Source organism: Podarcis liolepis (assembly GCF_965112155.1).
Source record: "Podarcis liolepis genome assembly, chromosome: 4".
Lineage (NCBI taxonomy): Eukaryota > Metazoa > Chordata > Lepidosauria > Squamata > Lacertidae > Podarcis > Podarcis liolepis.
The window spans coordinates 11364997-11386975 of NC_139558.1; the positions used below are offsets into that span (position 1 = coordinate 11364997).

The following is a 21979-nucleotide window of genomic DNA, read 5'->3' on the forward strand; positions in this document are numbered from 1 at the left end:
GAGAGAGGGAGGGAGACTCTCACCCACGCCGCCCGCGAGCCCGGCATGAGGCGGTTGTGGCACTGTCGCGGCCACTGAAGCGCCAACCTTCTGCGTCCCTCCCCATCTCCTCCTCTTCCTCCTCCCTCAGGCTGCCTCCTCAGCTGCCGCTGCCGCCTCTGGCTTCCCCTGGCAGCGTGGCGGAAGTCTTGCAAGAGAGGGGCTGCCTGCCCGCCCGCCGCCACCCGTCTCCTCACGATGCGCCACTGAGGGGGAAAAGGGAGAGACGATACGGCAGCTTGTGCACGCGCTCTCTCTCGTGGCGGAGGACCCTGAGCCGCTGCTTCCCTCCCGAGCCGGGCGAGCATGAAACCCAGGAAATTTAAGGGACATCATCAATAAGGGACAGCAGCGGGACACGGTGCTGGGATAAGGGAGTTTCCCACCAAATAAGGGACGGTTGACAGCTATGGCCCAACCAGAGGACCAATGCTGCTTCCTAGGTTGAAAGCGCTTGCAATGGCCCTGTTGGTTTTCGTGAAAGAATTGTCGGGATCTTTAAAATTATTTTGTTGAAAATATTAAATATATATTGTTAGATTAAATTAAAAAAGTAAGAAATAGAACCAAGCCACACGTTCAAGATCTACAGAGCCCTATCCCAGTGGTAGTTGCTAACATTTTGACTACTGTATGCAGTTCTTAACCTTGATGCTTCCACCACAAAATATGGCTTGCCCAGTACTTTAAGAAAAGTGAGCCCTGATATATGTGCAGAGTGCAGTTAGTTGTCTCCTCTTAAAAAAATAAAAAATCTGTTATTTTCTGCAACACCAATGGAAGAGCTTTCATGTATGAGGGCCCAAGTGTGATTTTTTTCAGACACGTTTGACTCCATACCTCGTTTAGAAACGAAGCTACAATTTTTGAATTCATGTATCGTTTACATCTATGCTAAACACGGCAAAAGCTTTTACAATGCAAGGAAAGCTTGCTTCCAGTTGTGTGAAGCTCCACCCCCCACCCCCAAAAAGAATCAATTTAACTATTCATTATCCAAACACTTTTTAAATTAAAAGAACGGAGTATTCCAGCCAATAGACAAAAATAATGGTTATGTTTGAATGAGGCCACATCAGAGCACAGGAGAAGATATTTGAAATGCATGGATCAGTCCTGAAAATGTGAAGTAGTAATCTCTGCTTATGTGTGGAGTTCATCACACCAGACTGATCATGATCAGCCTCTGTTGTGTCTGAATTTGGAGAAAATATCTTCCAGGTTTCGGAAGACAGGCTCAGAGACAGAGGCCAAATTTTCATTGTAGAAATTCACTGACCAGCTCACAAAAGAAGCTAGAAACAACAGTGACAGACTTTCCTCCATTTGTGTGTGTTCCAAATATATCCGCTGCTACAGAATAGGCTTTTTCCAGAGTGCTCAACTTCCTAATATTTATTATTTATACCCTGCCCACCTGGCTGGGTTTCCCGGTGGCTTCCAACAAAAGATTAAAAATACATTAAAACATCATGGGCGCCTGATGTGGTTTCTAGAGTGCCTGACATGCATCGGAGGGCTACAAGCATCCTGGAGAATGAGAGATTTGTAGATCACGAGGCTCATCTAGTTCAACCCCCTAGAATACAGGAATCTGTTTGCCCAGCTTGAAACCAGGACCCTGAGATTAAGAATCTCATGCTCTACCAACTGAGCATTTTGAACGCTGAGTGGGAAGATGGGTGGGGTGATGACTCCAGGAATACCCTTTATGAGTGAACTGATAAAACAGGGTTGTTTGGTTGAGGGGATGTTGTGGGAGGGGGTAAAGGTAAAGGGACCCCTGTCCGTTAAGTTAAGTCGCAGACTCTGGGGTTGTGGCGCTCATCTCGCTTTACTGGCCGAGGGAGCCGGCGTACAGCTTCCAGGTCATGTGGCCAGCATGGCTAAGCCGCTTCTGGCGAACCAGAGCAGTGCACGGAAACACCGCTTACCTTCCCGCCAGAGCAGTACCTATTTATCTACTTGCACTTTGATGTGCTTTCGAACTGCTAGGTTGGCAGGAGCAGGGACCGAGCAACAGGAGCTCACCCCATCGCAGGGATTCAAACCCCCAATCTTCTGATCGGCAAGTCCTAGGCTCTGTGGGAGGGGGTAATTTACAATGATTCCACAGCACCCTCTTAAGAGAGTACAACAGCAAGAATTTCATGACTCTGTTCTTTTACAAATTTTGTAGAGTTATCGACTGCACACACTTTGGTCCTAAAACTACTTCATTTCAGAAGAGGAACCGAAATAACTCAGGACGCAGCAGGGCGGGAGGTTTTGGGGCATAAAATGATAAAGGGTGTGGTTTTTTTCTAGACTGAAAAGGAGTGTGTTTTATTTGCTAAAGAGCTGCGTCAAAATTGATAAGGAAAATAGAAGTGTTTTCTTACCTCAGTAAGAACACCCTTCAAATAAATTCATTTTTGATACAGTTAAGAGTTTCCACTCCCAAATAAAAGTTCTTTCACATTCATTAGACTTTCACTGTATAAAAATGTACAGCGGCTTTATTGACATGTACATTCCATTATGTTTACAGCTGCAAGATATGAGGCACACTCAGTATTGCACTTCATTAAAATTTCAGGCTCAAACATAACCCAGAAGTTTAAATGAAACTGCTGTTTACAATTTAGTAATTCTTATACAGGACAAACATTGATATTTTATATATACAGCGTGATACTGGTTACATTTATGCCTTCCTAACACTTTAATAACAGTCTAAGAAATAAACCAGAATATTCCTTTTTTTCCACCCCTACCCGTGATGCAGTTACAATTGTACAGGATTACAAAAAAGTCAGTATACAATAATCAACTTTTTCTTCATCTGATATCCAGCATCATTTGGAGTCCACGGAAACAGAGCCTCTTTGACAGCAATTATTTATTTGCAAGTGTCCAATGCTTTGTAGCTGATGCACGTAATGGCCACATGCAAACACCTCACAAGTTTTGATGTCTTGGGTCATAAATGTCACTTTCCCCAAAGCAAGGATTATGTACATGGTATTTGGCATCCATCTTCCCGTATTATGTTCCTTTTTTCCTGTGTTATTCAAATGGTCCCATCCTCATTTTAATTGTGGTTTATAATGAACTCAGGACACTTGTGGGATGACAGCAGCTTTGCTCTGGCAAATTAAAGGACTATGGACTAAAAAGTATGTGCATTTCTGCAGACGCCACAGCCTAGTGCAAATTCCTCGCCAGTAGGTGGATGGACTACATGAAGGGGACATTCTGTTCCTTCAAGCTGCTTGCCCTTGGGACCTGCAAAAAGGTTTAAGAAGACCAAACAAAATCTGTAAAACATTGCACAAGCACCGAGAAATTTATAAAGCTACACCACTGAAGGGTTCAAATCTTTATGCTAAAGGTAACCCACGCATCCAACCAAATTGAGAGAGAGAGAGATCTGACCATACTGTGCATGGTGCCTCTCTTCTTGTGGAAAGAAAGCTGTAAGAATCACCTGGCATGAGTAAAAATTGAACACTGACAAATCAGGTGACATGCTAAACCGAAGGCTTACACAGGGGGCAAGCATTTAACACGAACCTCTTGTCAGAAGGGAGTTGAAGGGAACCACAAAAAGTCTATACTTTGTGGTCTTGGAGACTAAGAAAACCTCAACATTGAATTTATGGCTTCCTAAAGGGTTTATGTTACTTCCCCCCCTTTCGCCCGCCTGTTTTCTTGACCCAGGAACACTGATCACACATTATAGGATGTTTGTAATTTCTGTTCTTCATGCATGTACCAAAAGGCACTGTGAAATTTGTTTGAGAAGGGAGGGGACCATTTTGCTACTGGTTTTAATGTGATTGCTTTCCTTATTTGGGGGAATAAAACATCTGATATTATTTTCAAATAACTCAGCCTCCATGCATAAAACTGAACATAATTATGAAAATCTGAACTGGAAATACTAATCTATGCAAGGAAAAAGAAGTTTGTAAAACTCATCTGGAAGAACTACGTTGTAGCAGATCTTGGTTAAAGACTATCTGGCATGCTACCTACTTTTCCAAGAGTTTAAAGCTATTCCAAGATACCTTTAACTACCACTTTAAAATGTTACCTGCAGGACAATGTGGAAGTTCTTCTTTAGGAATGCTAGTCATTCTTTGGAAGTCGTCATGACAAGCATTGCAAAAATGGGTTGTCCCAAAGCAAAAAAACACAGCCACTGAGCAGCAATAACGACATTTGTACTCTAGAAAATCTGTACCATGTTTAGGACACATCTGTGAAAAAAGGGGGAAAACCACAGGTTAAGCTAACTAGCATGAGTTAAAAGCTGTTTTCCTTTGTACATTTGTGGTGGTGGTGTTTTTTAAAAAAGCAAAGCAAAAGTGTTTTCCTACCTGAGCCCGTGAAACATCAGAGCAGGCACCACAGATGAGCTCTCTAGGATCATAGTCATCTCCCTGGCCAGCCTCAGCATCACAACGTGCTTCTCCACCAAAATAGGCCTATGAGGGAAAACATACAAAAGACTATCAGGACATGGAAAACTGAAGACAGTACAGTGGTACCTCGGGTTAAGTACGTAAGTAATTTGTTCCGGAGGTCTGTACTTAACCTGAAACTGTTCTTAACCTGAAGCACCACTTTAGCTAATGGGACTTCCTGCTGCTGCCGCACCGCCGGAGCCCGATTTCTGTTCTCTTCCTGAAGCAAAGTTCTTAACCTGAGGTAATATTTCTGGGTTAGCAAAGTCTGTAACCTGAAGCATATGTAACCTGAAGCGTATGTAACCCGAGGTACCACTGTACAGTTCATTTACAGCATCTCAGAAGTAAATTGATTTGCAAAGAGGAACAGATGAAAGGTTCTTAGTATATAATAATATTTTTCCATGTGTGTATCTATAGATCTCAAGCATAAGGGTGGTTCACTATTGGCGAAGTCTTATATTTACCAGGATAATTTTGGATGTGCTAACAATTAAAACAGAGGGTTTCTACATTTCAACATCCTTGTTTTGGGGTGGAGAGGGGGTTGTCAGGGATAGCAAGTAGTCAGGATGTGGTTTCATAAGAAACAGAGCATGAATGGGAAACTAGTGGGCCCCCCAGATGCTGGAAGAAAGAGTTCTTGCTTACTTCCTCTAGTCACTTCTACCTTTCTGAAAAATGTCCCCCAAAAGATGTCACTGTTCAGAAAGAGGAGGTGAATGCAACCAGGAGCTGAAGAAAAGAGAGCTGCTGAAGTTTACATTATTAACTGAAAATTACCAGTAGAGGGCTGAAAGTCTTTTAAATGCTTATTTCAAAAATAAAGCTGGAATTGAAAAGGTGCAATCATGGAATCATGTCTTAAAATATTTTTGCACAGTTTAGATCAGCTTTTTACCATGCATGGAAGATTACAGTGGTACCTCAGGTTAAGTACTTAATTCGTTCCGGAAGTCCGTTCTTAACCTGAAACTGTTCTTAACCTGAAGCACCACTTTAGCTAATGGGGCCTCCTGCTGCCGCTGGGCTGCCGGAGCATGATTTCTATTCTCATCCTGAAGCAAAGTTCTAAACCTGAAGCACTATTTCTGGGTTAGCGGAGTCTGTAACCTGAAGCGTCTGTAACCCGGGGTACCACTGTATATCTATTTCTGACACAACTGACAGAATTTTTTGCAGCACCAAAGTGACCCCTCCTGGGCAGTGTGTATTGGGGTCCTGGGCTGGCCAGAAGACAGGACCCCACTCTCGGCCTTGCTGATGTGGTCCAGAGGAAAGCAAAGCAATACAGCTGGCACCAGCTTGGCTGCAGGAGTTGCTGGAAGGAGGCATACAAGACACCATCTAACTGTTTTAAGGACTCCGCCACCGATTTGTGTAGGGCTTACTCCTTAGCCTTTTCTCCCCCTCCCCAAGATATCCTGCAAGGCAGCAGGTACATATTTTTCCTCGGGAGTTTACTTCCAAAGCCTTTCTCACAAATGAGTGTGGCCGCAAGGCAGCAGAGGTTTAGGATCAGAGTTATCCTCCTAGATGGGCTACCTTCCCATGTTGACGAGTCCCATCTGCCCCTCCCTTCCCTTTACAGCATGTGCAGAAACTGCCTTCTTGACCATTGGGCCCACTGTTGGTCTCATCTGCTCAGTTCACCAGTTCATGCAGGGAACCTCCCTAACTCACCAAGGGTTGCAGATCCATACCAGCGCCTCGGCAATTTCCTAATCTGGTTAATCTGAACAATGGATCTAGGCCCCAGATCATACCTTTTTGCACTTGTAGCAAACATAATAAGCGTATCTGTTCATAGCGAAGCCAGCAGGGTCATTGTAAAACCGAACTCCGGGTGTTGTGATGGCCTCACTTTTGTGCAGTCCTTCATACTCCAGTCTCATCAGTGCTTTCCTCTTCACGTCTTCATAGAGCTCCTTGATTGGATCAAGCAAGTCCTTTAATACTGTATGATTAATTTTGTTCTGTTAGAAACCCACAGAAAAGAGGAGAGAAAGAAAAATAAGCAATTTGTAGACAAGCATTTGGCAAAAATGAAGATTTTATCTGGCATGTAACTAATGAAAACCAACCCAAAGGTCCACACACATCAATTTTAAATAGCAAAATCCCTATCGACCAACATGGTAAGAGTCTCAACACTCCTGTCGAGAGGGCCTTTTCAGTGATGATGCCGTGGTAAAAGAATATCTGGTGCCTACATTGTGGCCCTTTAAGTGCCCAGTGAAGTACTTTGTATTTTCCCAGCCTTTTAAATAATCTTTTAGTAATGAAACTCCTGAAATGTCCAAGATCTGCTGAGAAGCTTGCTGTAGTGGTTTTATTATTTGATGTTGTGTTTTTATGCTGTATTCTATATTTTAGTTTTATGGTTTTGATTTGTTTGTTTCTTATTGTTGTTGTGAGTCACCCAGAAAGCCTTGCTATTGGGTGACAAATAATTGCTGCTGATAGATGAAATGAGAAAACACCCATCAATGTTTAGAATAACATTTGTTAACAGCAAGTACACAAAAACAGAGGCAAGAAAATATTGTTTATTCCTTAAACATAGCTATTTTAATGTATTTAAAAGCCTCAGCACATATGACTGGTGTGACTGACACATGTCAGTGATTTCTATAGTTCTAAATGTGCAATTTGTTTCACATTTCCTTCACAGGGTGCTTGCTCCTTCCTGTTATATTATGTTAAATCACTAATTGTTCCCCATTTACTTATTCCAAATCACACATTCTTTGCATACACTGCTAACTTGAGCAGTTTCTAACATTTACTGTAATGGTCCAGAGACATAATTGTTGCACACAGTTATTTTGGAGGTTATTTTTCAGCAGACACACCAATTGTTTCTTAAATTCCCTGGAAATTTATAGCATGAAAATCAATAATTTAGAATTTCGATCAAGCCCTTAATATTTCCTAGTAATGTTCTTAAAGACTATCCATTTCACATTGATTTCAATCCTGAAAATCGGATGAGCACATTTCTTGGCCCTTCAATATGGCTTGTTTCTCAAGGTATTAAAATAGCGCTTGACCATTTGCTCACCTTGCAAATAGGGCAGGACATAAACCCAAATGTTATCCGTGGCCCAAGCCATCTGTTTTCTAAAACTCGGCAACAGCATTGCAAATGGAATATATGACTACAGTCCAACTGTAAAGAGGAAGATTTATCAATACATTAACAGAAATAATCCCTGGTATACACATATTAAGCTTTGCCTCAAAGCAGAAAAACCGCAAATCAGGAAAAAAAAGTTTACTCTGATTATACAGTAAGAAAAAATGGGTGATACCCAACACAGTGTGAATGGGTGTCTGTTAGTACAACATAACTTCCGGTTTCTCCTCTCCAGCCACCTATGTACACTCAAAATATGTTCCAGAGGGTTGAAGACCCTCTGAAGCAGACCCTGAAATGTGGTGATGGAAGGGAGAAACAGGAAGCCACATTATGCTAGCACATTATGCTCAAGCCTGCAGACATAATTGGATCTCACACAGTAGATAATTACAAAAAAGTTGTTAAAAGAACATTGTAGATAATAAAACGATGTAAACAAATACAACTAATAAAACACTGCATTAAAATTATTCAGAACCTAGAGCTAGGATTAAAAGATCCAACAGCTGCTTAAACTGACTTAGATTAGAAAAAGTTTGTGAATGGCACATGCAATTTGCACAGAAGCCAGACATTTGGAATAAAAAATGATCGGGAGCAGAGTCAAGGATTGTAAATTCATGATAGAGATCATCCACATGAGATAACTTAAGGCATTAACTAGGTGACTTGGTAAAAGCACACTTGGAATGGGGTTGAAGCGATCATTAGGGTAAATTTCAGCACTGGATAAACCTGACAAAGGAAGACCACCTACTAAGCACGTGAGTGGTACAAATGCAACTTGGAACCAAAGCAGGTTGGCAATGCTCTGAGAATCAGAACAGCAGAAATTTATTAGCAATTAACACCACCTGGAAAAGCAGCACAAAAACAGCAGCTCTAAATAGTTCATAGTTTACATGCTGGCATAAACGTGATTTCTACAAAGTTGCTCCCTGCTGATTAACTAGGAACCTCTGAGAATCAGCTAGAGTTTTTGTATATTAAACACAACATTCAAACCTGAATAGCCGGTGCTGCCGAAAGTGCCTCCGTGAAACAAATCATGCACATGTCATCAGCATCTTGCTTAAGGGTCGTGGTGCTCTTATCGCAACCATGCAAACAGGGCAAGCAATGCTCTTCATTCTTGACACCGCCACAGGGGTGACCACAAGGATGAGTCTTGCTGCAAGCTATCTTAGCGTACTCCTGTTAAAAACAGATGTAAACTAACATTATACACTCTCAGGTGGTTGGAGCCAATAATTTCAACTGTGCAGAGAGGAGAAAAAGTCCTGCCACAGATTTAACAGGTAACAGCAGTAGTAATTGTATTATATAGGAAGCTGCCTTACTGACTCAGTATGTCTCAGTACCGTATTGGCCTGAATATAAGCTGCACCCACAAATAAGCTGCACCTTTAAAATGGGGGGGGGGGAGAGATAAAAAAGGCTGGTTGCGGGGGGGGGGGGGTTGCCTGTTCAGTCTGCTTTCAAACGGTCTCCTTACGGTAGCTCAGGGAGGCTTGGGAGCAGCGGGCGGGCTGCGCGCCGTTGCCCTGCACTCCCAGGCTGCTCTCTGGGCTCTTTGCCGGCGGCCTTCCCCCTTCTTTACAACGGCTCAGGGGAGGCTTGGGAGCCGCAGTCAGGACGGGCGCCCTTGTCCCGCACCCCTGATGGCTCTCGTGGGCAGCTGTTTCAGCAGCGATATCATAAGGTCGCAAATACAAGCCACACTTTAACTTTTCACGGTCGGAATTTGGAAAGAAAGTGTGGCTTATATTCAGGCCAAAATGGTAATTTCTTCTTCCCTTTGCTGGAAATGGTGCTTCAAGTGGGACAAGGGCATGGGGAAGGAGAGATGTACCTGGCAGGTGTGTGAGTAGACAAGAATGATGGAAGAAGGCAAAATATGGGAATTATTTATCACCTCTGCACTTCCTTCTTTCACTTCTGCATGCATTTCATTCCCTTCCCACTGCCTGAAAAATCCCCCTGTTGCAAACTGAAGAGGAGGGGAACCTATTCAATAAGGGGGTATTGGAACAGTATTGTTCTCTCTTGGTGCTTCTTGGTTATCTAAAAGAAGCTCAAAAGGATGATATCTCACTTTATACTAAGTTGCACCCTAAATGCTCATCCAGACCCTTTAAAATCTTCCAAGAAAGAAAATTCAGACCTTTCTTGTCTAACGAATGTTACTGCCCAAATAAATTATTAGAAAGTACTAAACCATGTTTCCATCCTCTTTATGTTATCTTTTCAACACGCTTGGCACAAAATGTCCGTTTCTGGTACAGCTTTCATTGCCAAGCTAACTGAAGTACTAAGCTCTTAGAGCTCAGCTACACAATACAGATAAACGGATGCAAGATAAAGAAATTATGCCAGAATGACTTCAAAGCAGGTTCAGAAAAGGGTAATTTGGAGGATGGAAGTGGGATTCCCCAGCCTTTCTGCTCTAAAGCATTCCCCAGCCTTTCTGCCAAAATTCTCCTATCCCCTACCTGCAACCCTGGCAAACGCACGTACAGAAAGGTGTGGAAGTTTCAGCAAAGATGTTTTGCAACGAAGAAGCAGGTTGTTGGGTTTTCCTTACGTATGCATGTATGCAACCTGCGGACAAGCTCTCACATTACAGAATCAAAATAATGTGTCACTTATAAATGGGGTGGAAAGATTCAACAGTTCACACATACCTGGCAATCGGCATCAGAACAGACACTGCCCACTGCTGATAATTCTGTTCCGTTTCTGCAGCCACAAAAACGGCACGCTTCAGAGCTGCTCGTAGTGGGTTTGCCTAGATCGAGAACGGGACACAAAGTTAGTACTCTTCGCCTAATGTCTTCTTTCGTTATTATTGCCAAGGTGAGTGTTAACCATTTCACCAGAAGAAACAGGCATTGTACATACAGCTGTTAAGTAAAGCTGGCTATTGCAAAGTAAAGGGATCTACAGGTATGAAGGTGCCCTGTGTGGAAACAGTCTCGCTCCCTGAGATAATTTTCACTTGGAGGTGGCAGAGACTGAACTTGAGACCAGGCCTAGTACAGGACAATGCGCTATTTTCCCGCCCTGACCTGGCCCCAGTGATCCATGCGACGGTCACCTCCAGGCTTGACTACTGTAATTTGCTCTACGCGGGGCTGCCCTTGAAGCTGTCCCAGAAACTCCAGCGGGTGCAGAATGCTGCAGCGAGGCTCCTCACAGGGTCTCTGCCATGGGAGCATATTCACCCAGTGCTTTTCCAGCTGCACTGGCTCCTGGTGGAGTACAGGGTCAGATTTAAGGTGCTGCTTTTGACCTTTAAAGCCCTTCATGGCCGAGGACCCTCGTACCTACGGGACCGCTTCTCCCGGTATGCCCCACGGAGAGCCTCAAGGTCCATAAATAGCAACACCCTAGAGGTCCTGGGCCCAAGGAAGTTAGATTAGCCTCAACCAGAGCCAGGGCCTTTTCAACACTGGCTCCGGCCTAGTGGAACGCTCTGTCTCATGAGACCAGGACCCTGTGGGATCTGATTTCTTTCCGCAGGGCCTGTAAGACAGAGTTGTTCCACCTGGCCTTTGGCTTGGAGCCAATTTGATTCCCTCCCCCTCTTTCTTTTTCCTTTCTCCTCCTGTGATGAGGCTGCATTTTAATATTTCAATGTTTCAATATTTTAATTGTTGTATTTTAATCTTGTTTTTAAGTTGTATTCATTCAACTTGTTTTTATTATTGCTTGTTAGCCACCCTAAGCCCGGCCTTGGCTGGGGAGGGCGGGGTATAAATAAAAATTATTGTTATTATTATTATTACATGAGAATGCATCACAATTCCTTCTCCTAATCCCAACAGCCTCATCCCCCTTGTCCTCCCCTGCCTCTCTACTGCACACATTTCTTCCTCACACAAGTGGTGGTGTAACCCACCCTGTGCCTCCTTCCGAGAAAGATCCCCTTTCTCAAAAACAAGGCATCGTGGGCAAGGTGACAGAGCGTGCCTGCGATGCCACAGTTCACTCCTTAAAGCTAGCACAAAACTTTTATGCTCCTTTCAAGCTTTACATTAACTTTAAACAGTAATTTGGTGCTCTGGAAACAAACGGCGGCAACAGAGGAGAGGCACTCCCTGGATGACCTCAACCACAATGACTCAAAAGGAGGCATGGAGGAGTGGGGAAGGGAAAGAAATCAAAGCACTGCAGCAGTGGTGGTGGCAGCTGGGCAGCCACAATTATGACAGCAGTTGGTGGCCCTGAAGGTGGCAGAGGTGGGACACATATAATTCACCACTCCTGCCTCATCTACTGCTAGGAACCTTCTGCATGGACCTGAGCCTAAACCTTCTGCAGAAGAGGTGCTTTCCACTGAACTATGAGCCAGAAGTAAGTGTTACCAGCATTACATAAAGGGCTCATAACAGTAATATTAATATTGATAGGGATAGGAATAAGAATTTATATTTTTTAAAATTTGACATTATCAACCCAACTTCTATTACCAAGTCTTAAGTCTTGTGCAAATTAAGCACATACAAATGATCTCTCCTTCCATTTTTATTTATTTTGCTTCAGTAGTACGCAGATCTCTGCAAGAGTTAGGATCAGCTCTTCAGCTTAGCTGAGTACTAAGCAGCATGTTTGCTTTATATAAAAAGTTCTGCTGCTTGAGTTGATGATCCAGTTAAAACTGTGCATAATGGAGACCTATGTGTTTCTTAGTAAATTAATTAACCCATGTTTTACAGAAAGTCAACGGAACATTTCATCTCATATTAGGGATTTATATTACCCTAACTATCCAAGTGATATATGAAAATACATCCTACCTGTTTGTTCTCTGAACTCTACCATAGCCTTCATGGTTTTAGAGTCTGCAAGAGCCATCAGCCAGAAAAGTTTGGTCCTACCACAACCTTCATGAAGATCAACCTTGATCGCTTCCTCCTCCTCTTTGAATACCTGTCAGATTTGGCCAAACACATATTAAACTGACAAAATCAAAGATCATTCAAAGATACAATCTCTGGTGATATTTGTACATGTGGATCTACGTTTCTACAAAATCATTTCGCCCTGAGAGGATGAAAACATCACACTTTACCTGTCTCTGATGAGACTTTGTTCGCCGATGGAGATGGAGGAATCTATCACAATCGGTACAGAGATTCCCACAGACGTTACATAGGATGATTGCAGCAGTTTCTCCATCATCATGGTTATCACACATAGGCTAATGGGGGAAAGAGCAAATAGTTCAAGCCGATGGAAAATTTTCTTATTTTATCCAAAGAGGACGAAAAACTTATTTGTATTTCAATCACTTATATGCAGCAGCTTTTTAAACATATAAAATGTTAATTATAAGCAGTAAGAGGTTCTCAGAATTACATTTTTTGAGGGGGTGGGAACCTCACCCCAATAATTTTAAAAATAAAATCAGAATGAGGTAGATAGGGAGCTTTATGGCACAGATATAACCAGGCTGTAATTTGTTGAACAACAGAGCAGCGATTGTTTCAGCTTTCAAGTATCAAACAATATGATCCAATTAGAAAACTACCGGAACAATAATGTATATTTTTATATACTAAAATTTAAACCCCAAGTTGGATTGTAAAATGGTGCTGGGCACATTTTAATCTCCTCATTTCTTCCCCAGTGGCTGTTTTACAACACTTTAATTCAGTGGTTCTCAAAAGGTGTGGAACACCATGCTTGTGTGGCAGAAGAGGATGACAAGTGTGGCAGGAAGATTCAAGGCCAATGAAAGAAACATTTAAACCTTTCAGTGTACTATAGTTTAGCATAGTATATAAAAAAGGTTCATGTGCAGAATATGAGAGATATCTTTTCAAAATGAGAGCAAGAGCAACAAGTGATACCTAGAACAACCCTCGTTGTGACCCAGGACTGCTGTGAGAATAGAGTGCTAGAGAAGACTAAAAAAAGACTGTCTTTCAGAGAAGTTTGTCTTCCATCTCCTTAACAGGGAAATTGAAAGCCACTCACTAGGAGCATAAACTGACACTAATAGGAATCAGCGGCTTCAAAAATATAATAAATGTAGTCCTGCTGGTAAAGGTGGAGAGGAGAATCCCCCCTTCTTTCCAGCCTTTTATTCTTGGGGGTGTCATTGTATGATTGTACCCAATGTCTCTCATCAGCACCTTTAACAAAAAGTAAATAAAAAGTGCACAAATCTTCTCCAACAAGTGACAAGTCTCCAACAAGCAACTGGCTGAGTCTGCAGGAACACTTACAGTAGTGGGCACAAGAAGATAAAGTAAAGTGCAGGTATAAATATGAAGAAGACCTGCAGAAGGGACATGGAAAAGACTTAAGAGCCTCGGATAGAAGGTCACCAGGTTGATGGACCAGATGGAAGGGATAGAAAGGACTGATAAAACCCGAGACCAGGAAGAAGAGACGATGGATGAAGATTGGAAGAAAGTTTTAAAAATTCATTTAGAAAATGATTGTAAAATTAATGAGTATTAGAAAAATGTTGGAATGAAACTATTTGGCTTTAGTAGAAATGTTAAAAAGAATTATGTATAAATAAGTTTTAAGCTTTAGGGCTTTTCATGGTAAGATAAGGTTAAAATAAATTAAGGTAATTTAATGACAGAATATAGTGAAAGATGGAAAGGATTTGCTGAGATAATTAATAACTAGAATACAAAAAAGGGAGGTGTGAGGAGGTTGATGAAATAAGTTAACGAAAGACAAAGATTTGGGAATATTGGATTTGTTTTTAATTTTTTGTTTATTTTTTTTTTGGTTTTGATGTATTGTGTGTTTTGTTTTTTGTTTTTTTCTTTTTCTTTTTATTGACTTGTATTGTTTAATTTCTCTTTTTGTCTACCTTTTTTCCTTTTCCTTTTTTCCCCTTCTCTCTCTCTGTAATTTTAAATTCTCAATAAATATCATTTAAAAAAAAACAGTAGTGGGCACAAGAAAAGGCACAAAGCACATGCTTAACTGTTCACATTGCAAGTTCTGTATAGTAGTAGATAAACTAAGGATTTATTCAAAAGTTGGTGAAGTTTATGTTTCCTGCAAAGTTTGTTGCCGCCTATTCCTTACCATTTGTTTTTGCTGCCCATCCTTTCCCATCCATCTTCCAGAGGAAAGTCTGTCTACATGGTCCTGATCCAGCACACAAAGGGATGCAAGAGCCAGCCAGAGCTGTTAAAAAGAGGGCAAGAGCAAATTATTTTTTCAAGTGCAGTAAGCCATATTAATCCTAGGAATTAAGCAATGAGTTTATATTGATGACTTAAACATAACCATCTTCAAACTGTACCTTTTCTCTAGCAACATGCAAAAGTTCAGCAAAACGAATAATGAACAGTTAAGATTTTTTTAAACCCAGCACAAGCTTTTGTAAAAGGCATCCAGAATATATTGCAAACAGCTTATATATTCTGTACCTCACACCATACCTGATGAGCACTTATTTTAGAAATTTAGGAAATTTAGTACTATTCTAAAGGGGTTTTCGTTTTCTCTGCAACCTCTGTCATCTCCTTTTCAAAAATATCATTTAGCCACGCATACACAACTAAGTTGCCTCTTATTAAACTGGGTGAAATTTATATATATCTTCATTCCTCTGTGAAATACTGAATTTATGGTCAACAAAAAGTTTTAACAAAAGGGGGGGATGGTGGGATGAGAGACCCAACAATGTTTTGTAGCTATTAAAACTGATAATTCCCTTTTCATATACAAAGCACTATCTCTGCACAAGAAGCAGCTTTTTCAAACTCGTAATATTACACACAGAACACAATTCCCAGCAGATATGTACTTGGAGGAAAATCAAATTTGATAGCAATGGGAATATAAAAGAAAAGTTCTACAGCAGTAAATATAATCAGATGCTTTTGTTATTATTAGTGTTTCTCCTTTTAAGATCATCATTATTCTTGTACAGGTGATATATATCAAGAAATACAATTTACTCAAGGAAAAAACAATAGCCCACACAAATACAGTGGTACCCCGCAAGACGAATGCCTCGCAAGACGGAAAACCCGCAAGACGAAAGGGTTTTCTGTTTTGGAGGCGCTTCGCAAGACGAATTTCCCTATGGGCTTGCTTCGCAAGACGAAAGCCCATAGGGAAATCTCCGGGGACCTGTTTTAAATTGCTGGCGGTCGGGAGCAAAGACTTTCGCCCACAGCCGGCCTTCAGAAGAGGTCCTGGACCTCTTCTGAAGGCCGGCGGGGGGCAAAAGTCTTTGCTCCCCCCCCGCCTGCCTTCCCGGGACAGCGGAGACTTCGCTCCTGCCCACCAGCATTTTAAAATCGCCCCGGGACAGCAGGGGCTTTTAAAATGCTGGCGGTCGGCAGCAAAGCCCTCCTGTCCCCGGAGCTTGCGGGGCGGGAGGTGGGAAGAAGGGCTTTTCTTCCCACCGCCAGCCTTCAGAACAGCCTTCTGAAGGCTGGCATTGGAAAGAAAAGCCCTTGTTCCCCCCCCCCCAGCCTTCAGAAGAGGTCGGGGGACAGACTGTCCCCGGACCTGGTCTGAAGGCGGTTTCCCTAGGAACGCATTAATTGATTTTCAATGCATTCCTATGGGAAACCGTGCTTCGCAAGACGAAAAACTCGCAAGAAGAAAAAACTTGCGGAACGAATTAATTTCGTCTTGCGAGGCACCACTGTAAACCAAACACAAGACACAATAACCTTAGGTGGCCAACCCAGGTACGTATACATGTCCCTGGCAAAACCTCTCCAATAAGCAAGATACAACGTGTAACAGAATAACCAACCACTCTTACCCTGGTTGTTGCAATGCAACGCACTGGTGACCTGAATTCTTCCTCCATTTTGGTCAATGCAATGATTGTTTCAGCTATAGCGTTTTTTGTCACACGGGACCAAGCTTCAGACAAGTGACCCTGTGGAAGAGACACAACATAGACCGAGCCCTAATATAATGCACTGTGCAGAAATGTACATTAAAACTGCAGAACGGTCCAGGGATGCCATGCATATATCCGAATTGCCCCAATGAGACCATCTTTACCTTTCTGGAGTCTGCACTGAGCAGGCTTTGCTCTGTTAGCAAGGCAGAGAGCTCAGAAAGGAAAATGCTTGTCTGAAAAAGCAAGGGGTTCCAAATCAGTAGGGATACGTGGGGGCAGGGGAGCTGCACACTTATCGACTCCGAACATTGTCTGCCTTGGGTGCTAGGTGGCAATATTCACGCATGGGATGACGGCCAACAACGGAAAACAGTGAATTCTGCATGCTACCACTAGGTGGAGCTCTAGTCCCATCTGATGTGGTCCTTACATGCAGGGAGAAAATAACGCTTTCTGAAATTAAAGGGAAATCTCAGTGCAGGGGGAGGAGGGTGCAGGGACCAATTCAGCACAAGAGCAGCACAGTACGCTAAGATGCTGGAAGCTTACGGCAGCCATGTCTTTAATGAGCTTAATAATGATCTCTGAAATCTGTGTTGGTGTTGAGCCCTTCATCCACCAGTGGCTTTCACCTCGTCGAAGATAGCTGCAAAGAGGGGAAAGCAAACATGTATATATGTATAACATCATCATTAGAAAGAACCTGAGAATACAGTACAGTCATACCTCGGGTTGCGAACGTGATCCATGCGGGAGGCACGTTCGCAACCCGCAGCGCTGTGTGTGACGCGATTTGGCGCTTCTGCGTACGCGCAAAGCACGATTTAGTGCTTCTGCACATGCATGAGCGCTGAAACCTGGAAGTAACTCCTTCCAGTACTTCCAGGTTTGGCGCGGGCCATAACCCGAAAATGCACAACCCATGTATTGAAATAAAATGCATTTTGCAGTCTTCGAGAACACAATGTTTGGCATGTTTTTAAAATAGGGTTGCCATATTTCAAGGGGTAAAAAGTCCAAACCCGGGTCACCTGATCCAGAGCCCAGGCCACCTACACCAGAGCCCAGGTTGCTCACACCACAGCCCAAGCCTGAACCAGAGCCGCCCACACAAAATTAAAACCAAAAATCCAGGACATTTGCTTTAAAATGTAAAATTCCCCCCTGATGGGCATGTAGGACCCCCAAAAGAGGAGATGTCTGGCAATTCCCGGATGTATGGCAGTCCTATTTTGAAAGGGGACATTTTAATTCCCTGTGCCGTGATACTGAAAGAACATTAAAAGAGTGCAACATCTACTAACCTGGAATTGAAAATCATTGGCAATGTAACTGTAGTAACTCCTTTGCCAGCTGCAGTGCCAGCTGTGCCAGTGATAGTGGTTCCTTTGGCCTTCAGCTGTACAGTGAGTGCTTTGGCAATGCAACCCAGGAACATGTCCAAGATGCCCAGCTTATTCCAGTCTCCCTTCTCTGTTGAATGAATGATGTCGCTTATATCTGCCGGGGGCAACGCCTTGACTCCTATGATACTAGCCAAGCGACTCGGGGTGACTTCTGGCAGAACACGCCTAAGTAAGGAGGTCACCTAGATGAAGAACCCAGGAAGTTAGTCAACATTTTCAGTGTCTGAGTTAATGTAACAGATAGGTAGCCGTGTTGGTCTGCCATAGTCAAAATAAAAAAATTCCTTCCAGTAGCACCTTAAAGACCAACTAAGTTAGTTCTTGGTATGAGCTTTCGTGTGCATGCACACTTCTTCAGATACACTGAAACAGAAGTTGCCAGATCCTTCTATATAGTGAGAAGGTGGGGAGGGGTATTACTCAGAAGGGTGGTGGGAATGGGAGATTGGCAGATAGCTGAGATGAGCCTGTTGACGACTCTGAACGACTGCAATAGGTCTTACAGGAAAAGGCAAGGGGTGAGAAGGTGAAAAACTGGAAAGAGAAGCTGCTGAATTGCAACTCATTACCAAACTTAAAACCATGGAGAGACCTGGTCTGAACAAAGACATTGGATTCTTATCTCATTATACATGACTAAGCCATTTTTCACCTTCTCACCCCTTGCCTTTTCCTGTAAGACCTATTGCAGTCGTTATACTGTATGAAAATTTTCATTTTGCACTAACCTGCCTCTGTACCCTGGGCGAAGCAGTATGTAGCAGCGAGAAGAGATCCTGAAGCAACGTCAGTTGCTGAGCCAAGTACTGACGCCCTACATTAGAACCACTCAGTGCCAGGACCATGGACAGCAGCTCAAAGCAATAGGCATCAGAGGAGGCATCCTCGTCGCTAGGCTGAGAGTTTGCGTTCTCTTTGCTAGAAATTGCATGCTCCCATTCTTCCCGAACGCGAGTCGCTTCCATTCGGATAGCCTGTACAATATGAGCGCAAACCTAACACGGGGAAAACAGGAAAAAGTAATTTAACTGCAATCAACCACCTCATGACTCCAGTGCAATTAAGCTGATTTGTAACTCATCAGTGTTTTAATTGTGATGCCATGATCAAATTCCATACACACATCACGCCGTGCAAAAATAAGCCTTATGCCCTTCCCACCACATCAGAACATTTTGCGGGATTACACTGTGCCTAAGTCATTCGATGAAAAAAGGGACTGTTTGCACATGCATAGGCTTCAGCTGACACAAAATGTTCTAGATGTTAAGAACAGGGCTTGTTCTTTTGGATCGCCACGTGCATGTGGTGTATCTGCAGTAACTCAACAAATGGTCCCTAAATTAATTTGTAAAACACAAAAGTTTTAATTTCTGCTGAGTAAATTACCTGGCCCCTACCAAAAAGAAGAAGAAGAAGAGGAGTATGGATTTGATATCCCGCCTTTCACTCCCTTTAAGGAGTCTCAAAGCGGCTAACATTCTCCTTTCCCTTCCTCCCCCACAACAAACACTCTGTGAGGTGAGTGGGGCTGAGAGACTTCAAAGAAGTGTGAGTAGCCCAAGGTCACCCAGCAGCTGCATGAGGAGGAGCGGGGAAGCGAACCCGGTTCCCCAGATTACGAGACTACCACTCTTAACCACTACACCACACTGACTCTTCAAAAAACTGTTTTTGAATTGCTCTGCTGCTTACATCCCCAGAAGTTTCTAGTATGCATTTTCTTCTTTTTTTTAAAAAAAAACCCTGCTTTACCCCTTTTATGTAAAAGCGGGATAGCTAACATGTCCAAGCTAAAAAATGCTCAGCAGACACCAAAATCTCCTTCTTTCTCCCAACCACTTTCTGCCCTCCTCTCTCCAATGGCTGCCACGTCCCATACTGAACCTCCCTCTCTTGTGCCCTGGAGACCACATATCCAAGGGTGTGTAAAATGCTCAAAACTATAAAAGGCTACTATAGTAAACAAACCTGCTTTTGCAAATTAGTCAGTTTACTTCTGCTGAATATAATTCCAACCATGTGCTCTTTCAGGTCTGCATCCGAAGTTGCCTTTAGATGGAAACATTAACATTTGATGTGAGCCTATGTTCCACGGTTTGATTTTTGTAGCATGAAACTTAGAACAGTTTTGCTTTCCTTGCATATGCTGGCATTTACGAAAACAGAATACCTAGCCAAAATAAATTCGCTGAAGAATATATACACATCACACATTTTTCCCCCTTAAAAAAGAAGTTGTCAATAATACTGTCCTGGTTTTCTTTGTAAGAGTTTAATACTCTATGAAGAACTGAGCTTCCAAGTATGACTTCGACGTCAGAGACAGAATTTTGCATTGGGACAATCTGGCATATTGTGACTTACATTGCAATTTTAATAATGTCTACTTAGAAAAAATTCAGTGGGCTATAAGGGGGTTACTATTGCAGCCAGAGGCTTCCGCTTCTACTTTTTTGGGAAATGGTAACATGATTGAGCATTTCTTTATGTAGGACCTTCTGGCAAGAAGAATCATAGCTGCTTTTTGCAGGACCTGGATATTAACACAGGAGTTCCTACTGTTAAAGCAATAAAATACTGTGCAAGTTAAAACCATCTGCTTTACTTGCAGGTAGTGCTTCCATGCATCGGCTTCCTAGTGCTTCCCAATCGGCTTTTTGCAACAAGAATTACTATATTTTTCGCTCCAAAGGGCGCACCAGACCATAGGGCGCACCTAGTTTTTAGGGGGGGAATAAAGGGGGGGGATTATTTTTCCCCTCCCAGCCGCGGAGCTAGGGCGGGGGAAGCCCGAGCTTCCCCCGACCCCGCCACTGCTCCCGGAGCTCCCGGGAACTCCCGCCGCGCTCAGAAGGCTTGCGAATAGCTGTCTGAAGCCTGGAGAGCAAGAGGGGTCAGTGCGCACCGACCCTCTTGCTCTTCAGGCTTCAGCGAAAGCCTGCATTCGCTCCATAGGATGCACACACATTTCCCCTTCATTTTTGGAGGGGGAAAAGTGCGTCCTATAGAGCAAAAAATACGGTAAGAAGAAACTGGGATGTAGACATGGACTTTAAATAGTGGCTGTTAATCAGAACAAAACATTAATAGTGAGGCTGCTCCAAGGTTCAACGACTGGTGAATCAATGTATCTGAAATAAATAAATGGCTTACTATGAATCTTGCCAAACATTCCCTGACTATTGTTGAAAGTTAAGTACAGTGGTGCCCCGCAAGACGAATGCCTCGCAAGACGGAAAACTCGCTAGACGAAAGAGTTTTCCGTTTTGGAGGTGCTTCGCAAAACGAATTTCCTATGGGCTTGCTTCGCAAGACGACAATGTCTTGCGAGTTCCTGCTGGTTTTTTTCCTTTCCCCCCCTTTTTCTAAGCTGCTAAGCCGCTTATCAGCTGATCCGATCAGCAGATAAGCCGCTAAAAGCCGCTAATAGCCGCTAATAGCGCTAATCCGTCAATGGGCTTGCTTCGCAAGACGAAAAAACCGCTAGACGAAGAGAATCACAGAACGGATTCTTTTCGTCTTGCGAGGCACCACTGCAATCCCAAAGAAAGTCTATATTTCCAGCATGTAGGTAAACATTCAGCATTACTAGCAATTTGGCAAAACCACTACTGAATTAAAAGGAAAATCTAGGTAAGGGAATTTAGTCCAACATAGCAAAAGTCAGAAATTGACAGAACTTTCATTACTAGTTTTAGAATCATAGTAATGATAGAATACAAATAAATACATTGTGTACTTTTTCTTCTCCTTCAGGTGAAGACAGCAAAGCTTTTTCTTCTTGTTCTGGTGTTGGCTCAGCATCTCCTGATATGAGTTTTCCAAAGACCTATTAGAGAATGGATAAAACAACAGTGGAGGAGTTACGTACAAGCTTTTATGCAGTTGCATTAACCGTTTTAAAATATCTATGTGCAGTTCATAGCAGATACCCAATTGTCAAAAACAAACACATGCATAAAGCTCCCATAGAGTCTTTCATTGAAACAGCTTCAGATAGAGCTTCAGAGACAGAATTACACGAAAGTCACTCTTAGATCATATGTCTAATTTACAGCGCTAAATACGAATTGTTGTGATGCAATTC

The 21979-nt window shown here is 42.7% G+C and overlaps 1 protein-coding gene across 42 annotated transcripts in view; it reads right to left on the reverse strand.

Annotated features, from left to right (window-relative positions):
* Nucleotides 1-2503: 2503 nt before the first annotated feature.
* MYCBP2 (MYC binding protein 2) overlaps nucleotides 2504-21979 on the reverse strand; it is a 145150-nt gene continuing 125674 nt past the window's right edge. For 39 of the 42 annotated variants that reach the window (XM_083500972.1, XM_083500967.1, XM_083500957.1 and 36 more), the window contains 16 exons: nucleotides 21623-21721; nucleotides 19861-19941; nucleotides 18618-18884; nucleotides 17788-18071; nucleotides 17033-17129; nucleotides 16397-16516; nucleotides 14695-14796; nucleotides 12710-12838; nucleotides 12435-12567; nucleotides 10320-10423; nucleotides 8641-8829; nucleotides 7558-7665; nucleotides 6260-6469; nucleotides 4404-4511; nucleotides 4118-4283; nucleotides 2504-3306 (listed from right to left, as the gene is read on the reverse strand). In XM_083500972.1, coding sequence (XP_083357098.1) covers nucleotides 3191-3306; nucleotides 4118-4283; nucleotides 4404-4511; nucleotides 6260-6469; nucleotides 7558-7665; nucleotides 8641-8829; nucleotides 10320-10423; nucleotides 12435-12567; nucleotides 12710-12838; nucleotides 14695-14796; nucleotides 16397-16516; nucleotides 17033-17129; nucleotides 17788-18071; nucleotides 18618-18884; nucleotides 19861-19941; nucleotides 21623-21721 — 2313 coding nt within the window. In that variant the 3' untranslated portion in view covers nucleotides 2504-3190. The remainder of the gene's footprint in view (nucleotides 3307-4117; nucleotides 4284-4403; nucleotides 4512-6259; nucleotides 6470-7557; nucleotides 7666-8640; nucleotides 8830-10319; nucleotides 10424-12434; nucleotides 12568-12709; nucleotides 12839-14694; nucleotides 14797-16396; nucleotides 16517-17032; nucleotides 17130-17787; nucleotides 18072-18617; nucleotides 18885-19860; nucleotides 19942-21622; nucleotides 21722-21979) is intronic. The other 3 variants (XM_083500965.1, XM_083500950.1, XM_083500958.1) reach the window with 1 other exon arrangement.